This window comes from Mus musculus, chromosome 7 (genome assembly GCF_000001635.26).
Source record: "Mus musculus strain C57BL/6J chromosome 7, GRCm38.p6 C57BL/6J".
NCBI lineage: Eukaryota > Metazoa > Chordata > Mammalia > Rodentia > Muridae > Mus > Mus musculus.
Window position 1 is genome coordinate 130,956,999 of NC_000073.6, and position 20,946 is coordinate 130,977,944.

The following is a 20,946-nucleotide window of genomic DNA, read 5'->3' on the forward strand; positions in this document are numbered from 1 at the left end:
AATCACAACAGGAAAACAAACAAGACTAGCGACACTTGACCCTTCCAGTATTACAGACAAATTGAGTACGACTTCCACCATTACCAGTGTTGACTAATTTTTCTGTAATCTGTTCCTTTTATCAAAGCAACTGCCAGCAGCCTTACCTTGTAGAGATAGGGGGTCATCCAAGGAATGTGGTGACACAAAGTTTTAAAACTGTCTTCTCTTCTCCTTTCATATATATATATATATATATATATATATATATATATATGCATGAAAAACACTTTGCCCTTCCCTTAAGTGAAGGAATGTATCTACAGATTTGGACATCTGCTGAGGACCTGGAAACCCCTTCATCCCCCATCATTGCTGAGGGTCAGGTTGCTAAACCAGGGGCCCTGTTCTTTCCAGTAAGCATTCTGTAATGGGAACTGTGTGTTTCTCTCTTTGCTCCTAAAAGGAAGTTGTTGTAAGTGGCTAATTAAAAAAGGGAATGGATGGTGCATACTTTAAATTAATCACAGCACTCAGGAGGCAGAGGCAACCTTATCTCTATGAGTTTGAGGTCAGCCTGATCTACACAGTGAGTTCCAGGACAGCCATGGCTATGAAGAGAGACCTTGCCTAAAAAAATAAAAAAAAAAAAAAATAAGAGAAAGTGGTTGATAATACTGTCTGTAAACCCCCAGAGATGATGACTTACTTTTAAGGGTTCAACATTTATGAAGTGGTGTGCCTATTAGTTTATAACGGAGAAAGGCAGACCATTGCTTTTTAGGATTGAATTCTGGCAGCCATGAGCTCATAAAGCTATAAGAAATTGTTGGCTGTACTTAATGGGCCATTTGTTGTGTTAAAATCAGTAATACTAAATATTTATTAGCCAAGTGGAAAGATTTATCTCTGTAAATTGCTGTGACTCATCTTTCCGCTTGCTGATTCTGGTTATTTAGATTATTTTTGTTTAAAAATGAAGTCCTGTTGTAAGCCATTCAGTGTTTCCTGTCTGAGACTTGCTATGTATAATACCAGTCTTTAATGTTGACATACATTTTAGAAGTAGGTTATCATTTTCTACTAAAACTCCTTAGGTTTTCTATGGATGTGTATTTTAATCTACACATCCACTGGGGGGAATTGAAAACTTAGCAGCATTGAGCCCCAAGACTGCAGGTCTGGTATTTTTCTGCATTTAAGTCTCATTTAACTTGTTTTGGAGCATTCAAGGGACAGTTCTTACACAACCTTGTACTATTTTCCCCAAGTATTTTTTAAATACTTTTGATGTCATTATGGTATTTGTAAGTTTTTTGCTATAATTGTTTATTGCTAAATACACAAAATCTAATGGATTCTGTGTATTGACCTGTTTTCCTACGGCACCACTAAATTCACTTCTCCTGGCATTTTATTTTTATATTCCTAAGAGTTTTCTAGAAAGACCATCATATCATTTGCAAATAAAGGCAGTCTTTATGTTTTCCTTTCTAACCTCCATGATTCTAATTTTCCTCTCTTGCCTCTTTGTATGTGGGCCATTGCCACAGGGCAGCCAGTTCCAGCTCTGTGATCGGTATAGCCATGGAACAATAAGAAAGGGCCAGGCTCAGCCCCACAGTCTTTCATCTTTGTAACTTGCAGGCTAAGGGAGCAAGGCGGGATGGGGAGTGGGGAGTGGGGGTGGGGTCATGCTCCTGGACTTGCCTTCTGATGGGTCTTTCCATTGCGGTCGAGTGCCCATCTGGGTTACAGTTTGGGCTCGATCACATACTGACCTCTGGCCTCTTCTGCAAAGCTGTGGGGGGTAACTTTGTGAGCCAGGAAATGGGTACCGGTTGTGATCAGAAAAATGAGCCTGTTCTCACATCTACCCATCAGCCAGTGCAGCAGTGGCCATAGTGATGCTGTTGGAAGCTCCAGAACTACTTGAGTTTGCATAGGTTGCACCTCGGCCTTCCTCCTCTCCCTGTTGTTTCATTGATGTCCAAAGCACTCGCATCTGCCAGAGTCTCCTGACCAGCCATTCTCTCCTTAAACTATACTCTGTGGCTTCATCAGGTCCTCCCTGGGATGGGCTCTTCATTCTCATCCTGTAAAGCAAGCACTAAGCCCTGTGCTCTTATCCTCACATTCTTTTCTGACAAGGGATTAAGCATAGAGGAGTAGAGTCTGGTGATGTGGCTGAGGCCACACAGTAGTGGGTGCGGTGCCCAGAGCTATAAGTGACCATCAGAGATCAGAGCTAGTGTTTGGTGTTCTTCCCTTGATGAGGGCTCTGGATGCAGCTTTGGTAGAGCCAGCCTGGCTTCACCTATGGAGTGGGTGTCTTTGTGTGGGTTGACCATTCTATAAAGAGGTCAGAAGCAGGGCCACCAGAGTGTCTGCGGACACAAGGAGGCTGTAACAGTCACCCCCTCCGGATAAGTGAAACAGGGCAGGGCCCCTAATTTGCTGCCTTTACATCTAAAGATGCTCTGAAAGTACAGGTGCAGAAATCACGAGTCTCTTCTCTTTGGGTTGACACTTTGTCGATCTTTGAGCAATTAGTGGGCATCCCTGTGCATAGTTTCTCTGTGGATGTCTACTAGGTGATAGCGGTGGAAGTCAGCAGCTAGCTTGTCACTGTCCTCTTCCCTGCTCCTTCTGCCCCAACTAGCCAATGGACGAGCCCTGTATCAATCTCCAGAGCCACATACCCTGTTTTGATGCCTCCTGTCATGCTAATAGGACATGGAGACTAACCTGTGGACTGAGGATGGGCCTCAGCCTTCACGTGCCTAGGCCAGATCCTTCTTTGTAGCTTTCTTGGTGGACCGACGTTGGAGCTGCTTTGCCTTCTGTGTCTGAGAAAGGTACCTGCTTCTCATTGGAGCCTGTAAATCCCAAATTTATGTTCACCCCGGTGTGGGCAGATCATCTTAAGCCTATTTCAGCACACCAGAAAGAAGAAGAAGACATGAGTTAATTATTCTTCAAGGCAGGAATCTCACAGCTGGTGGTTTCAGAATACCACGAGCCCTCTGGTTGGGAGCCAGCTGGAGTTAAACCTCTACTTGGTCCTTGTCCCAGGAAGCCCAGATACACTTGTTTACAGCTGTCTCTCAGTGATGTTTGCCAGACTCTGCTCAGGAGGAACGTTTCCACTGCCATAGTGCGTTCTGTCTTTCATTTGGGTGTTCAGGGGGACGCGCCTATTCATCACAACTCCCTAGGAACCTGGGAGAACTGTGGTGGTTTGAATGATTTCCCCCACCCCACCCCCACCCGGGATGCTCTGGTATTTAGCACTTGGTTCTCAGTTGCTGACTGTGCTTGGGAAAGCTTAGGTGGTATAGGCTTGCTGGAGGAAGTACTGTCACTGGGGGAACGTCACCGGGGGTAGGCTTTGAGCTTCCCAGCACTCCCAGTTTGCTCTCTCTGGTTTGTACTTGTGGTTAAGGATATGAGCTCTTAGTTTCCTGTTTCTGCCTCCACCACCATAGTGAACTCTTATCTCCCTGGAGTGTAATCCCAAATACACGTTTCCTTCTAAGAGTTAAAAGAGCCTTGGTCATGGCAGCTTTTCACAGCAGCAGAAAGTAACGGATGCAGCTCTGTGTGATGCCTCTGCAGAAGTGGAAATGGGATGCATTAGATGAAACTACAGCCTCGGGGGTGGATCCCAGATCTTCCTGTTATTTACGTGTGTCATTAAGACCATTTAGTATCCATGGAGAAATCCTGGCCTCAGTTTCCCCAAATATAGCATGGTAGCAATGCTCATTTTCAAAGTCTGCAACAAAGTAGAAAATTAAAAGGCTGTGAAAGCAGACTTAATAAGGTGATTCTGCCATGGATTTGTCAAGTTGGTTTGTCTCCCTAAAAGTTGCAGTCCTTTCCCTGAACCTGGGAACATCATCACACCATGGGAAAAGAGATCAGAGTTTGTGGCTGTATCAAGCAGCTTCGGGTGGGGAACTGGGCGGATGGAGGCTCCCTTCCTTTCAGTATAGGAAGCTGGTCCCTGCATGTCCCTGTGCTCAGTTGCATCCAGTTGGAGTCCTGCAGACCCTGATAGAACAAGAATAAGTCACAGATGCCCTGGAGCTTTTGGGGGAGCCTGGGGACATGCAGCTGTGATGGGTCACAAGAGGACTGGAAAGGTCCCAGTTCTTACACAAAGCCCAGAGCCTAGGGAATGATTCCCCTTCCACAGAGAGGCGCGCGCGCACATGTGTGCGTGCATGCGTGCATTTATGTATGTGTGTGCATGTGCAGATGTGTGTATGCGTGCATATGCTTGTTATGTGTGATTACATAAATGCGAATATGTGTCCATATGCTCATGTATGTTCTACACATGTGAGTATACACACATATATGGAAGTGCTTGTATGTGTATGAGTTTGTGTGCTTGAGTTAGTCTGCATGTCTGTAAGTGTGTGTTGATGCTTTAATGCATTTTTGGCTCCCTCTATCCCACGTCTTGTTCCAGGCCTCAGCACAGGCTCAGTAGCACTAAACTGTCTCATCTCTGCCTTTGTCCTCAGGGCAGGAAGATCCCAACAGTTTGCGTCATAAGTACAACTTTATTGCTGATGTGGTGGAGAAGATCGCCCCGGCTGTGGTTCACATTGAACTATATCGCAAGTAAAGAGGCCTGCCCTGTTCCCTCACTAAGAAATAGCACTAGAGCTGCTTCTGAAGCACATTAAAGTGTCAGGAATGTCACTGGGCAGATTCTTGGGTTACGATCAAGTTCTCTGCCTTAGGGAAAGTTCCCTATTTAGACCTATAATCTTGGCCCTTTCAGCATTTTAATAACTTCTAGCTCTGAAGTGATTCCCAGGGAATATTTCCTAAGTGGAATATTTTTTGATGCATTCCAAAAAGTAGCTTAGCGTTATTTTTAAAATGTTAAATGCTTGCTACAATGTGTGTGAGTTGCTCTTGCAGAGTCATTCCCTTGTGTGTGCAAATGAGTTCAAGCTCAACTAATGTCTGTTTCAGGCTTCCTTTCTCGAAGAGGGAGGTGCCAGTGGCCAGTGGGTCAGGATTCATCGTATCGGAGGATGGACTGATTGTGACAAATGCTCACGTGGTCACCAACAAAAACCGGGTCAAGGTTGAGCTGAAGAATGGAGCTACCTATGAAGCCAAAATCAAGGATGTGGATGAAAAGGCGGACATTGCGCTTATCAAGATTGACCACCAGGTGAGACGCATCTGGGGCCCGAGTGCCTCCTGGGCCTGCAGTGCCCAGCTCTCAGAAGGTGAGGTGGAGATGGTGAGGACATCAGAGCTCCCTGGTACCCACAAAATGAAGCTGCAGGGCCAGACAGGTCTCATCAAAGAGGGACCTGAGCAGGGGAAAAGGGAGGAGGGGGGGAGGGAGGAGGGAAGCCCTTGGAAGAAGCTGGCTCTCAGATCAGAGGTTTTAAAAGCAGCATCTTCTCTTTATAAAGCAACAGGCTACAAAGAACTTAATGGGTGGCTGGTGAGAATGGAAACTCCAATCCTTGATGATGAAGCATCTATTACAAAGTTATGTTTGTCTCCACTGAGGTGACCTGGATTCTCCATGGCTACAGAATGGGCTTTGAAAAGAGTTTTAAAAATTGTCTTTAATTATGTGTTGTGTGGGTAAATGGGTATGCACCGAGAGATGTTGGATACCCTTGCCTAGAGTTACAGGGTTATGGGCCACTAGACAATGGGTCTCTGCAAAAGCAGTATGCTCTCTTAACGCCAAGCCATCTCTCCTTGTTAAGCACTTGTTTGTTTATTGTATGTATATGAGTGCACTGTCGCTGTCTCCAGACACACCATTCCAGGTGTCCCATTACAGGTGATTGTGAGCCACCGTGTGGTTGCTGGGAATTGAACTCAGGACCTCTGGAAAAGCAGTCAGTGCTGTTAACCACGGAGCCATCTCTCCAGGTCAAGGTTTTGGGAACCTTAAGACAAAATTAACACCTCTCTCTTGAGACCCTAAGAATCCTTAATATTATGACATGACCATAGTCCCCTCAAAAGGGCTGCAATGCATTATCTACCCAAATTATAGCCTTCCATTAGCCTGTAACTCAGAAGCAGGGCCAGTACAAAACTAAGACACAGTAAGAGTGAGCTCAATTTGAAAAATGCTTATGTGAAGTTGCTCTGCGAGTTATTGGAGTAGCTACTTCTAGTCCTACCTGAATTTTATTTTATCTTATTTTATTTTATTTTTGGATATTTTTGAGACAAGGTCTTAAGTTCTAGCTGTCTTCGAACTTACTTTGTAAACCAGGCTGGCCTTGACCTCAAAGAGATCCTCCTGACTTTGCCTCCCAAGTGCTACCACACCAACAGCAATTTTTTATTAAAGAAAATGAAAGAAAATGTTTTTAATTTAATATTCTGCTTACAGTCACATTTGCTTAGCGAAGTCTTTGTTGTCTTAGGTCTCATGTGGCACAGGGTGCCTTCAAACACATCTATTATCTGTGGATGGCTTTGAACCTTTGACTCCCCTGCATCTACCTTCTGTATGTGAGGGTTATGGACATGTAGGACCAAGCCAGGTTTATATAATATTGTGGATCAAGCCAGGGCTTTGTGAGAGCTAGCCAAGTACTCTGCCACATCTCCCACACTTGTTTAGCAAGGCCTTCATGCCTGAAACTACATACAGTTCTTACTGGATCACCAGCAAACGTTCCCAGTCCACCTCATGTAGATCACATGGTGATGTGAGGTTGGTTTGCACTCATGCTGAGACTGGAGTTTCTGTTTTCTTCCTGTTATTGGAAATTCCTTCAGATAAAAGGCAGAAGGGTCAGTGGGAATTTTGTGGTTGGTGCAGAAAAAGGTGTGAGTGGGGTGGGTAATGAAGTGTAGCCTTTTCTTGTGACTTCTTGCTTGCTTCTCATCTGACTGTGAGCTATGAAGTCAGCTAGGTGTGAAGTCCTACTGTGTGTTCCAGCTATTGGATGGAGAAAGCTCAGGGTACTATTGGGGCAGTAGGATTCTGGGTCCTTTTATCTCCTTTAAAATAGCATTAGGCAGCTGTTCAGAATCTCCCCCCATACCCTGCTTGTCTCCTTACCTTCTCAGAGGCTGGGGTGGTGAGGGCTGGGGCTGAAGGTTGTAGATACAGGCTCTGTGCCCATGTAGGTGACAACTGACCTCAGGGTCACAGTTGTGTGTTATTTCTGTTAAGTTACTGTGAAATTTCTATCAAGAGCTCATCTTTCTAAATGTGTTTATTGATACCAAGACAGTTGGTCCAGGCTCTGACTTCTCATCTAACCATTCTTTAGTATATAGAGTAGCCGTGTTATTCCCATTTTATAAAAGAAGAGGGCTGGTGAGATGGCTCAGCGGTTAAGAGCACCGACTGCTCTTCCAAAGGTCCTGAGTTCAAATCCCAGCAAGCACATGGTGGCTCACAACCATCCGTAACAAAAATCTGATGCCCTCTTCTAGAGTATCTGAAGATAGCTACAGTGTACACATATAATAAATAAATAAATCTTTTAAAAATGTATTTTAAAAGAAGAAAGAATGCTCAGAGACCACTCCTCCATCTTATCACCCTTAGCCTCCTCAGAGCCAGGCTGCAGATTCCAGGTACCTAACTCCATAGCCATTAGCACAGGGACAAAGCCTGGCCTTCACATGGGATGGAGTAGCCTGACCTTAAATAGCCCATGGAAAGGTTGGTGTGTCCCCTTTTAGGAATGCTGCTAGCAAGGTGTCTAGAATTCGGTGGAGGCACCGGAAGGAGATTGGCCAGAATAGCACAGTCAGTGACCACATGTAGGACCTTCAGACTCAGTTCTTGGAAGGCAGCCAGCACTGGGGGCCTCCTGGCCATCTGCAGGCAGGGCTCTGGCCTGTGTGGTTTGTGAGCTGTCTCCTCAAGTAATTTCATGTTTGGAATGCGTGGGTGCATACCACGTGATTGCTTCCAGTCCAGGGATATTCTTTTCTGATTTTGAGCCAATGTGGAGACAGGAGAAGCCTCATGTCACCTCTGGCATAACCAAGCAAAATGTGAAGGCATTCCCTGAGTGTCTAGCTCTTTAACCAGAAGCCTGCTGTTTGACATGTACTGCACGAACAACCCCCACCCCCCACCATGTTTGGAAATGTAAAATTGACCTGATGTAGCTTTTGAAAATGGAGTTGGAAATGCAAGGCTATTACATTGCAGACACCCACATCAAAGCCTGATTCCTGCCTGCCCCCAACCCCTGCCACCCCTCTTTCCTGTTTGTCCCTGTTCTGGTGAGAGTTATTCTAGGGAGAGTCTGGCTTGTAACAAAGCTTGATTTGGAAGGAACAGGCTGGCCATCCAGTTGAATTGTGTTCGAGCAGAATTTACCCCATAGTGTGTGGTATGATCAAGGTGCGTGGTGGGCAGTGATGGGCTAGGCACTTGCTTGGCGTTGCGTCGTCCTAGGGGCAGCAACCAAGGAACAGGTCAGGGAAGGTCAGAGAAGGCAGAGTAGGATTGTGGGTGTGGTGGTGCATACCCACAGTCCTAGCATTTGAGGGAGGCGGGTGTGAAGGTAGGAAGAGGAGACAGGAGCTTAAGCCCAGTGACTAATTCAAGGGTTGGCCATCTAGGCCCAGTTTCCTATCAGCATGAGTTGTCTGTGACTCACACTGTCCTTTTTTGTGAAATGGAAGGTGCAATGGGCATGCAATGTCATTGTTCACTTGATTTTTATCCCACCTGCCCCCACCTTTTTTATTTTTTTTTCTGAGATCACCAGCCATCTTTTTTTGGGGGCAGATCCACCATTGGGGAGCTTGGGGGTTGGGGGTGGGGAAGTTGTCCTATGCCACAGGGCCTCGACCCGCATGGCCCAAGTGTGGTGAGCGCATGCTACCCCTTAGAATCGCAAACCACTGATGGATGCTGCTCAAGGAAAGGACACATCGCGTAAGGCCTCTGTAATCACCGCCACAGAGCAGGCCCTTCCCAAGTTCCTTCACTTCATCCCTCTCACAGAGATGCTTCACATCTCTAAGGGATTGGAGCTGCTTGGCTTGCAATTGCCAGAGAGCTTTCTGGGCTTGTGACCAAAAGCCTCTCTTTTGTTTCTCTGCTGAGCGGACACATGCGCATGCACTCTGCCTGCTGCATTTTGAGGCTCTGAAGAACTCAGTGGGAAAGGCTCACACAGGGTAGCCATCTGTGGTTGGGACTCCTCCTGTTCCACCCCCTGGAGGGGAGAGGATGACCCCTACAGGTCTCATGGGATTCTCCTGTCCTCGAGCTGAAGCTAAGGGTCCTCAGTGGGGTCAGTATTGATCTGGAGGTGGGGGTGGGGCTCACACATGTAAATATTTTAATGGAAAGCAGCTTTGAGGGCAAACTAGTTCAGTCTGAGATGCAAACTATTTCCAAATGTGTTTGACTCGAGCCACTGGCCCTGTGTACAGAATATTTTTAACTTTAATCCAAAGGCAGTTTTTGTCTCTCTCTCTCTCTCTCTCTCTCTCTCTCTCTCTCTCTCTCTCTCTCTCTCTCTCTCTCTCTCTCTCTCTCCTTCCTGAGCAGTTTAAGAAGAGGAGAGAGCCTCAAGAGATGGAGGAAATGTAAAATGTCAACCTATCAGGTGTCCTGAGTCTGGAGCAGAGGCATGGGCAGAGAGATGGGGAAGTGTTCAGAAAGCACCAGGGAAATGTCGTCACGCAGCTGTTTTTCCAGCTGTTGTACTGATTCCTCCAGATGCTGTCTCACCTATGCTGGAGAAATCCTTTCTTTCACAGCAGCCGTTCTCAAACTATGGGTTGCAAACCCCTTGGGGGTCGCATAGCAGATATTTACATTAGGATTCATAACAGTAGCAAAATTATAGCTACGAAGTAGCAATGAAATGACTTTATGGTTGATGGGTCACCACAACACGAGGAACTGTATTAAAGGGTCGTAGCTTTAGGAAGGTTGAGAACTACTGTTTCAGAGTGTCTTGACAACTCCTTCCTGAGACCCACCCGCTCGATCTGTAGCCCCTTCCCTCGTCCTCCTACCCCTCACCATCTCTGCACAGCTCCTTGAGGTTTAGAGTGCTCTTTCTGCCTGGCCTTCCCTTGTCCTTCAGGGATGCAGTCACATCCTGCTTTAGACCCCAGGGACATCCCTTGCCTGACTCACTGCATAAAATAGTTTCCCACATCTGAGTCCCCCTCACGCTCCAGCCCCCCCCCCCATCGTTCTGCATTTGCCCTCCTTCCTCATTTAAATAAGAATTTGTTGCTACTTGTTGCTGTTTAATTTTTCATTATTTGTGTGTGTGTGTGTGTGTGTGTGTGTGTTTGTGTTAATATGCTGCTCAGAGAAGCCTCAAACTGCTGGGCTCAAGTAATCCTCCCGTTTCAGCTTCCTACATACCTAGGATTTCAGGCATGTGACCCTGTACCTTGCTGCCCTTGATTTTGATTTCTCTATCTCTATCTCTCCCCGTCTCTCCGTCTCTGTGTCTGCTTTCTATCTCTCCCTGTTTAGGTGACAGCTGCTTTCCACCTTACTCTCTGAGACATGGTTACCTGTCAAACCTGGAGCTTATTGACGTGGTTAGAGCAAGCTCCAAGGATCCCTTTAGCTCCAGCCGCCCCGTGCTGGGATCACAGGTGTGCCTGGCTTTCCATGGCCTCAGAGAATCAAACTTAGGTCGGCAAGCTTGTGCAGGAAGCACTTCACTGACTGAGCCACCTCCCCAGCACTTCCTCTGTGTTCAGACTCCACATCAACTGCTAGAGTATAAAGGACACATTTCTTTTGGCCTTCAGGTCAGGTCTTGGGTACTGGATAGCTATGCTGGCCAGTCTTAGGTCAAGTTGACACACAAGCTAGAATTATCTGGAAGGAAGGAATCTTAGTTGAGAAAATACCTCCATAAGACCCAGCTGTAAGACATTGTCTTAATCAGTTATTGACGGAGGAGGGCCCAGCCCACTGTGCATGGGGCCGTCCCCAAGCCTGGGTTCTATAAGCAAGCCATGAGGAATAAGCCAGTAAGCAGCATCCCTCCATGGGCCTCTGCATCAGCTCCTGCCTCCAGGCTCCTCCCCTGAGTGAGTTGGACTTCCTTCGATGATGAGCAGTGATATGGAAGCGTAAGCCAAATAAACCTTTTCCTCCCCAACTTGCTTTTTGGTCGGGGTGTAGAACATGGACAATTGAAACCCTGATGGAGAGACAGCATCTGCTCGGAGATTAGCCAGGTGATCATGGCTATAGTGTTCCTCTGAAACAGCTTCAGATAAAGAGGGCTGTGCAGCAGACTGACTGTGCACTCTTGTCTCCCACTGTTGGCTTTGGCCAGATACAGCCCGAGCCAGGGTTACACTGAGCCTGTGGTCTTGGTACCTCTGAGTGCTGAGGAAGCAAGGAGAGACTTCCTGTGGGTTCTTTTCCCTGACGCCAACCACCAGGTAAATATTTGGACACAGCCTTTATCCCAGCCTGAGGTGGCTTTCTTTCTCCCCTCAGGCCTACCAATGTAGGTAGGTGCCTGGCTGGCCACCTTTGTCCCACCAGTCCCACAGACCTGTTTGAAGTGGCTGAGGCATAGCCTCTGAGTGCCGTTGTTTTTGCTTACTGAGGCTCCTCTTACTGCTGAGCCTGCTGAGAGGGCCTGAAGTCTGATGCTTCACCTCAGAGTTCAGAGCAGGGTCACTTAGGGGGCTGTGGGGACTGGGACTTTCATATCGAAACCTCCCATGATTTGGCCCTGCCTGTGGAGAGTCAGCCCCTGGTGGCCGGCTGCTGGAGATGACTCACTCGGGTTCTCCTCAGGCCACTTGACTGTCAGAGGATGCTGACTAAGCCCATGGGCTCTTCCAAAAGCAAATCAGATAAACCAAAGCCTGTGCATCCTCTGGATGCTGTCCTCTTCCCGTAAAGCAGCCTGCAGCCTGGAGTAGGCCACACTGCCCCGGACCTTCCTATCTGGCTGTCGTGAATGTCCACTGGCGCTTGTACCCGTCCATTTTGGATGCTTTCTGGGCTTTGGCTTGCTGTACTTTTCTGTGGTCTTCTCTCTCAGAACTAGGAGGGCTTCTGCTGCAGTTGTCAGAGATGCCCGAGAGTCTGTGCAAAGCTCCTGTTACCAGATTGATTTTTTACTTTTTAAATAGGGAGGTGAGCATCAATATTTCAGGAAGAAGTGCAGACTGGGATGTGGGGATGCGGAAGGTGGCTTTTATTCTGCAGCGCAGGTCCTCAATCCAGAGGCGAACGGCCGCAGAGCCCCTTATTGTTCTGATTGTAGTCATTTTGGCATGTGAAAATGTTTCACTTCCCCAAACTCAGAACTGGAGCCCTGTGTGTTCTCTGGACCCATTTCAAGAACTTCACTGATGGTTGAGGAAATTCTTTGGCTCTATTTTTCTCTTAATATGGCAATGCCTTTTTTTTCCCTCTCTGGCACCCTTTGCAGGGAATCAGAAGGAGGATATGATGGTTCAGGCAAAGCAAGTCTCAGGTCACTGGGAGTCTCTCCTGTCCTTCTCATCTGGGGGGGGGGGGCGTGTTGCAGAATGGGATTTATTTGACTGTTGTGAGCATGCCTGTGTGTTAGTCTAGATTGGCCATCGGTATCCTCTTGCCATATCTAATCCCCATCTTTTTTTTATTGTAAACAGTTTTATCAGAACACACCCATGACTGTTCATTTATATAGTCTATGGCTGCTTTTATTCTGTTCCAAAGAAGTTGCATACTTGGCCTGGAGACCATATGGCAAGGGAAGCCAGACATTTGGTTTCCAGTGCTTCCTAGTGAGAGTTAACCAGCACTAGTAACAGATAGAATCTTTGTTCTGGGGGAGAGGCAAGGGTCTGGGAAGAACGTGTGAAATAGCACACAGCTCAGTGAAACACCAAGGGACCAGAAGAAGTGAGGGCCGTGTAGCTAGCTGACTTCATTTGTCTTTCTTCTGGGAGGAGTTTGCCTATGTTAGAATGAGGCTTTGGTTTTGCCGGACTGAGCAGAGAGAGGCCTTAAGTCTCTCATTTCTCTGCGGTGTTGGTAAACAGGACTTTACTAGAATTATACGATGTTTCCAGGTTACTATCCAACTTTAAGCCCACCTTCATTTGCTTGTGTTGTATATGCTATTGAACACCTGCCTTGGCCAGACATTGTTAGATTTGCTTAGACATCTAAGGTAAACTGAGGTGGGGCGTAGAGTTGGTGACCCGGCACTTTTCTCTGAAACAAAGCTTGATTTTGTAGGGCTGGCAAGAAGCTCCCTGGGGCTGCCAAAGAGGGGGAGGGGAATCAGGTATGCATGCTCATACATGGTGGGTGAAGCAAGTTTCAACAAGCTCCAACCACTTTACATATACACATACATACATACATACATACATACACACAGTTAGTGGATGGAGCACAGTTCCAAACAACTTTACATATACATATATTCACATATACACATATTCATATATACATATATACACTTACACATGTCTGCACAGGTAGCAATAGTGGGCGCAAGTCATGGAGCTGAAGATTAGTGTGCAAGACAGGAGTGAAATGGAGAGGAGACAGAGGGGAAAAGGGGCAAGAGCCTGCCTGAGGCTGGAAGGCTTCTGCAAATGGAGTTTATTTGCAGAAGGGACAGTTGGTTGGTCGGAGTTGAGGTGCCTTGAGCCAGCCTTGGGGACAGGTGGGAAATGACTAGTGAAGCTTTTTAATTCTCCTTTTCTGCCTAGCCTGGATGATCTGTATCTCAGACTACGGCAAACAGGCATTTTCCAGCCACTTTATGATAACTTGTAAATCACAAGGCCAGTGTTTCTCATTAGCTGCTATCTCTTTGTATTGTCTAAGTGTCTTGCTGGCCTACTCCTCTTCTGGGAACTTCCAAGGCCTTTTAGACACTCAATTTCCAGAGAGGCTCAGAATGAAAAGGATTCTTAATTATCTGGACGTAGAACACAGTTTCCCCTAATTGATTGCTAAATCTCCAGACCTCTATGGTCATGGAAAGGTAACACCTTGTGGTGGATTGAGGACTGATTGTTGTACTAAACCCACTGATTGACAAGACACTAGTTAAAACAGGACACTGAAATCTCAGAGCAAGTACACTTTAAAGAGAATTGCAAACCAAGACATTTCAGGTCAGTTACCATGGCCAAGATGCTAGGCCTTAGCTAATATGAGGATTGCCCCACTCCCACCCCCCATTTCCTTGCTAAGAGTCTAACGGATCTTTTAAGCTCATCCATTGATTTTTCTAAATATTTATTGAGCATTTGCCATGACGGGACACTGCTGCAGCAGCCATGCTGAGGTCGGTGGTCAAACGGGTTGATGTAGCTGGATTTGATCAACATCCTGTTTCTTCTCCTGTGGGTGCCACAGAATATGTATGGCTGTTGGCTCCCATATAGAGCTGTTGACATTTTGTGGTCTAGAACAGAGCAAGAGGATATTTGAAATCGTGAACATTTCTTGATATAGCTCACAGGAAGACTAAATATTATGGTGGTGTTCATAAACAGTGAGGAGGAAGGAGGTTGCACTTCAGCGTTTACATTCCTTCTCTCCTTTTGCCTCCTGTGTTCTTCTCCTCCCATCTTCATCGCTCTCAGTTCTTCCATCTCCCTTCCAACCAGCTTCTCATGTGTCCTGCATCCCTAGACACCAATAACATGTCCAATGAGGAAAGGGTTGCTGGTGACACCAACCTCACGAGCCTGTATACATTGGTAGTCGTAGTACCCATGGAGCAGGTCCCTCCTGCCCTAGCCTCTCAGCTCCTAGGTTGCATCTTTCCGTTCATCACAGCCATCCTTGACTCTGTCAAGGTTCTACACTTGACCATGCTGCCATTCATAGCCTCTTCCTTAATTGAAATTCTAGGTGTCTCACTCTTTGTCCACTTGGCAGATGACTTTGTTGGCACGTGATTTGTGCTTTTATAACCCATGGACTCAGAGAGGTCTTATGTTCTGAGGCCACTGTCCCAATTTGATCTTTGAATTTGTGTCTTGTCCTAGATTCTCAATGGGACAGTGGTGTGTGCTCAGTGGGCTTGGAGTCTTGGCTCGGGTAATTCTTGCTCCTCATTCCTCCTCAGGATAGCTCCTGGTCTTCCCAGTACTGTGCTACAGGGAGCTCTGACCTTGCCTGTCCCCCTCGCCTGTCTGTGTAGTGATTGTAATTATGGCCCATGCCTAGAAGACATCCCGTGCCCAAAAGAGGCATGGGCCTTGGGGGTACTGTCACACTTCACAGATCTTAGGGCTGGGAGTTATGCAGGACTTGGGGTGACAGACTAATGGCATGCCCCATGGATCACCAGGCAAGGGAAAGCTTCTGCTCTGGTCTAGGTACCCAACACAATCCCATAGATATGCATAGAGGTAGTAATGCCAAAGCCCTTGAGGTCATCCATCATCTCTGGGTTGAGCCTTGGGAAGGAGAGATGCCAGGCTTTTCTTCCTTATTCCAGTTGGTACCGTGTGGAGATACATAGCCGGTGGCAGAGCACTGGGTTTGAGGCCAATTGGGTGTCTGCACTTGCCAATCTGGGAATTTTTTTGTTCTCCAAGGACCAAAGATAATACAGAACATTAAGAAGTGGGGAGAGCATGTATTAAACAAGAAAAGATCCTATGAACCCGGGGCCATGTTTTATTTCACATTGCCTTGCAAATGCTATACCTGGTCCTCAGCAAAGCTTTGGCTCACTTGATTCTACAGCCCATGGTTGTACCAACCTTGCTGGTCATGTGCCAGAACACTCTCCCCTCTCTCTTATAAGCAAGTTCTTGGATGATAACATCCCCTTTCCCCAAACCCCCTCTGCTTTCTTCTTTCTGGGTAGGGGGCCGGTGTACACAGTTCTCCCTACTGCATAGTTTTAAAGAGTACGAGTGGTTGACATAACTGTTTCCAGAAGACATGTTGAATCACTCAGTTGAGTTGCAGCCAGTGGCTGCAACATTAGCCTTTGATGAAAACTTCGGCCAACATGAGGCCCAGCCTGAAAGTCCCAGCCCTAAACAGGAGTGTGCCGGGCGGGCAGCTGGCAGACACAGAGAACTGCAGGCTCAGCAACAAAAATATTTTTGCAACCGAGGAACCTGTCGTACTTCTCCAAGGAGAAAAAGAGATGATCGACTTGGCTCATTAGGTTAAAAAAAGATGGGCAACTTTCCCTTCATTTTGGTTTTGTCGGTTCATTTCATTACTCTTGTCTTTAAACTTCAGGGAATGAGGTGAGTGCATGGCCTGGTAGTGACAGCTGAGCTGGCGAAGGGACTTGGCTTTCTGCTGTCCTTGCTGAAGGATGACTGGTCAAACAACCACCTCACGAGTTCCAGACATCTGTCCACTTGATGTTTGAGATGCTGCAGCGATCTTGAGACCTTGATGGAGAGTTGTGTGCAATTTGAGGCTCCCCCTTACCTTTCTGGTTTCACCCATTTAACTACTGCTAATGGGATTTTCAGCAACGACCACATATGGAAAGAGCCCTAATCATCATGACTGACTCTAGACTCAACTCCTTTTTTTCTTGGAGGAAGTAGTAAAATCCAGGGAAATCAATCAAGTAACAGACTGAGTTAATATAAGAGCCAGGAGCAGAGAGATAGCTCAGTAGGGAAAGGCACTTGCCACAGAAGCCTAATGATCTGACTTGGATTCCAGAGCCCACGTGAAGGTAGAAGGAGAGAACTGACTCCACAAAGATGTCCTCTGACCAACATATATGTCCTGTCACACGCGTGTGCGCGCACACACACACAAATAATAAAAATTTAAAAATACAGGATTCCACCCAAACCAAGATGTCGGTTCTCCTGTAAATATGTAACACACTAGAAGTATGTGTGCCTGTGAGCGTGTTTTGATTAATCTTTCTTTGGCACCAGCTTGTTTGATGTTAGACCTCAAGCCCAAATGAGCCATCCCTTAGCAGGGTCTCCATTTTCCTGCTCTGTGGAGTTCTGGCAGTTATAGTTCATCCTCTGTTCACTAATGAAGCCTACAGCACATGACACCCTGAAGCCAAGGCCAAGCTTACCAGATGAAGAAAGATTCTCCCAAAGATACCATGGGGTAAGCAGCAAGGCCAGCTCTTTATTTGAGAACCGCTAGCCCAGCCCCTGTTGGCTGGTCCATCTGATGGTTTTGTTTTTTAATGTCCTTGTGATAGGGATAGAACACGAGGTCTCGCCCATGCTAGATAAGACTACCACTGAGCTCCACCTAGTCTCTGTCATGGTTCTTAAACTCCTCTGACATTGCTCTGTTCTGTTACACCGGCGGCTGACTGCTCCCCTCTGTGCATAGACCATTCCTTCCCTCCTTGGTCAGCTTTGTGCTCTGAACATCTGCATTGTCCTGCAGACACAATTCCTGTGCAGCAAAGCAGGAGGAAGCACGCACTTGTGTGAGGTGAGCCCAGAGTGAGCTTATCTCCTGTGGCCGGGCTTCGCTCCGTCACCTGCATCTTCACTCAGCTGAGACACGTGCTGCAGCCCAGATCTTGTGGGACCTTTCATGGGGATGGAACTCGGTTGCTTTCACCTGGTGAGCTGCCTTACTGGTTCTCTCTGTGCTTCTGAGGAGTCATGGTGCTAAAGGGCGCCTTGTCTTTGTGTGGTGTCTGTAGTGGTGGCGGCTGCCTTCTGACTGAGCGAGCGAGCACGCGAAGTTGATGGAGAAGAGAGGAGGATGCGCTTGGACCTTAATGTTGTCCTTCAGCTTTTGAAGCCTGGCCACAACACATGGCTGTGACTGGTTTGGATTTGGCTTCATGTTCCCTGCACGTGAGACACACACAGAGCCTTACAGTATAATTCTGGGCTGGTATTATAGACAGTCCTGTGCCCAGTTGCCCGCAGCAAGGGGGTGGGCTCCTTTCCTCTTCCCTCTTGAGCCCCGGTGGTTCATCCGTGCTCTGCCCACCAGACAGGAAACCTGGGGAGCTGGACTGGGTATGTTGCTCCTTGAAGTCCTATGCCAGGCACTGGGAAGACAATTTGTTGAGACTGTCCCCCTCTCAGGTCCTGGGGGTAAAGCTTCTGGGCCTGCTTGGCCTGGTGGTGATAAGTTAACCAACCAGGAAGACCTTTTTAGAACCATTCTATGGACCAAGCCCTCAACTTACTTCATAATTAACAACCAGCTATGGCTGGTGTTTAGTAATTTATGAGGATACTGGAAGCCTGGACTCTATGTCCAGAGTCACTGACACTGTCCCTTGGGCTCATTCTCTACCTACTCAGGTGACGCTGTGCTTATAACTTGGGAATTATGATTTTTTTCTTCTTAAGTTGTGGTGTGTGGCATGCAGGTTCCTATGCATATGTGTGCAAGTGTGTATATGGACAACTTTTTGGCGCCTCTTCTTATCTTTTACCTTGTGGTGGCTTGAATGAAAATGGCCCCCTGTGGAGAGGGTCACTATTGGAAATGTGGCATAGGTGTGGCCTTGTTGGAAGGAGTGTGTCACAGAGGGTGGCTTCTGAGATTTCAGAAACTCAAGCCAGGCCCAGTGTCACTCTCTTCCTGCTGTCTGCTGATCCAGATGTAGAACTCTTAGCCAACTTTCCAGTACCATGTCTGCTTACCTACCACCATGCTTCCTACCATGATGATAATGGACTAAACCAGCCCCAGGTAATTTTATTTTTACATATGTATATATAAGAGTTGCCCGGGGCGTGGTGTCTTTTCACAGCAATAGAAACTTAAGACACACCTTGTTGAAGATCTCTCTTGTTTCTGCCACTGGCTTGCATGTAATTATCCAGGCTAACTGGTCTTTAAGACGATGCTGTATCTCCTGTTTCTGTCTCCCATCTTAAAGTAGGAGATAGGTGGCACTGTGTGTGGCTTTTTTCTTTTTTTAATTAGGTTTCTAAGAGTAGAACTCAGATCATCTGGCTGCCTGGAGGAGCCATCTTCCCGGCACTAGGAATTCTTCTCTTTCTCTAGTCTCTCTCATGACTTTGATGATACTATTTAGCATGAGGCAGTGCCCTGAAGATATGGTGGTTATACATCTTCCTTCTTCATAGCTTTCTCTTCTGCTGGCCTCTCAGGCTGCTGTTTCTCTTCAGCCTGGTGAGAACTCCCTGTGAGAGAGTGACCGTATCTTCCACATCCTACAGAGCTGCTGGCCCTCCTGATAGAGGCGGAGGGCTCCTTCTTGGCTTTAGGATATGGAACCTCAGAGCCATTTTTCCTGACTTCATCTCATGACTTTATTATGCTTACAAATTGCCTTTTCGCATCTCCTCAGCTTTGAGGCCAGCAGGAGTGGCGGGTGGGTCCCTTCCTTCTCCTCAGCCTTTGCAACTGTCAGGACCGTTGTTTGTCCCGTTTACTTCTTCGGGGAGCTTTGAATTGATGGATGGGGGGATGTGGGACGGGGCTGTTGGGAAAAGAGTTGGTCTCTTGGATGGACTATGGTTGGCATTGCTTCAAAGGGAGCCCCAGACAGAGCGTCTGCAGCCAGGAGCCTGGAGACGGCTTTGATGTGGGCTCACGGGGAAGCAGCCTGCGGACACAGAGCAGGGACCCTGAAGTGTGGCAGGGTGCCCGCAAGGTCAAGGCTGCAGCGTGGCTGTGCCTTCCAGCCTTGTACATATATTTCATCTCCTCTGTCCCCCCCCAAGAGTGTGACTGTCTAGACAGGGATAGAATTAAAAGCTCAATTACTGAGCAGGAATTTGGCCAGTGAAAGCTTAGCTACCGAGCAGACAGGCCTGGGTGAGGATTATGGCAGAGAATGAGCCCCATTTTGGACCTAAGTAAGGCTAGCAAGCCTGAGGCTCACGGCCAGCCAGCACCTGCAGGGAGCAAGGGCCAGAAGGGCCCCTCAAGGCAGCTTGACCTCATGGAGTTGTAAATCTGGCTTGGCAGCCACCTCCGCACCACCTCACTCTCCCATACAGGGATTTCTGCCTATAATTGGAGTCCGGCAATTAGAATTCCTGCCTTATGGGGATGGAGGCCTGTGGCTGGGAACTGGTTCTCCAGCTTAACCAGGCTTCTTATGGCTGAGAGAAGCTCTTCCATCTTGAGCCTCAGTTTCTATATCTGTAAAATGGTGGGTTTGTGTGAGTGTGAGGGTATGTTATGTCCCCAAATCATCAGATTGCTCTGAAAGCACTTTGTCATCTGGCAGTGAAGGTTTTGTTCCTTTCATATAAATGGAGAATTTCAACTGTGATATCCCTCTCCTGACCCAGCTACTATGTGTCTGCCTGTTTAGCTTTCATGTGCACAGTCACCCTTCATGATTTATAACATATATTTAAGGAGACATGCTCATCGGGACTGCCCACCTGGGCGGGTGTGACAGAGTGATCACACGGCATCCTTGTGGATTCTTATCATTGGTTGTCCCCCTTGTCCAAGCCCAATATGGACACCTTGGTGACAGTGGATGAGACCATTGTTCTTGAGCCTGGCGTGTCCTCTCAGTGTTCAATAGCATAGAGGCCTCTGTCTCCTGCCATTGTAGAGGTCTCTGCCATCTGTCCATATAGCTTTCTCCCAAACATTTGTCTCCCTTCTAGCATCCGCTGGGCCTGAGCTCAGACTTGGGACAGAAGCACTGGACAGGGTGTCTAAAGGCTGTATGAGTTAAACCTGCATCTCTGGATCTCCTCCAGAGGCTGTGGCTGGAGGGTGTTACAGCCAGATGCTGATAAAGATTCTCACATCGGATCACCTCAGACCTGATTTAATCCCCACTGTGTAGCTGGCCCCACTGTCCCATGTCTAAGCTTGACTCTTATCTGTGTAGTTCTGCTTCCTGGGATGTCCAGACTGCCCTGCTGCAGGCTGTAGCCGCCTCTCTTGCCTGTCCTTCACAGTTATCCCCGGAGCTTCAAAGACAGGACTTCCAGCCAGCCCCAGGCCCCAAAGGAATGGTACTGTCCTGGTGGGCCTCCCCCAGTGTGGACAGCACTCACCAGCAGCCAGACTCTGCCCCACCCTGCCAT

General features: G+C 47.4%; 1 protein-coding gene across 1 annotated transcript in view; it reads left to right on the forward strand.

Moving 5' to 3' along the window:
• Window positions 1–20,946, forward strand: part of Htra1 (HtrA serine peptidase 1) — a 49,456-nt gene that overhangs the window by 20,796 nt on the left and 7,714 nt on the right. The window contains exons 2-3 of the mRNA NM_019564.3: window positions 4,515–4,614; window positions 4,975–5,179. Coding sequence (NP_062510.2) covers window positions 4,515–4,614; window positions 4,975–5,179 — 305 coding nt within the window. The remainder of the gene's footprint in view (window positions 1–4,514; window positions 4,615–4,974; window positions 5,180–20,946) is intronic.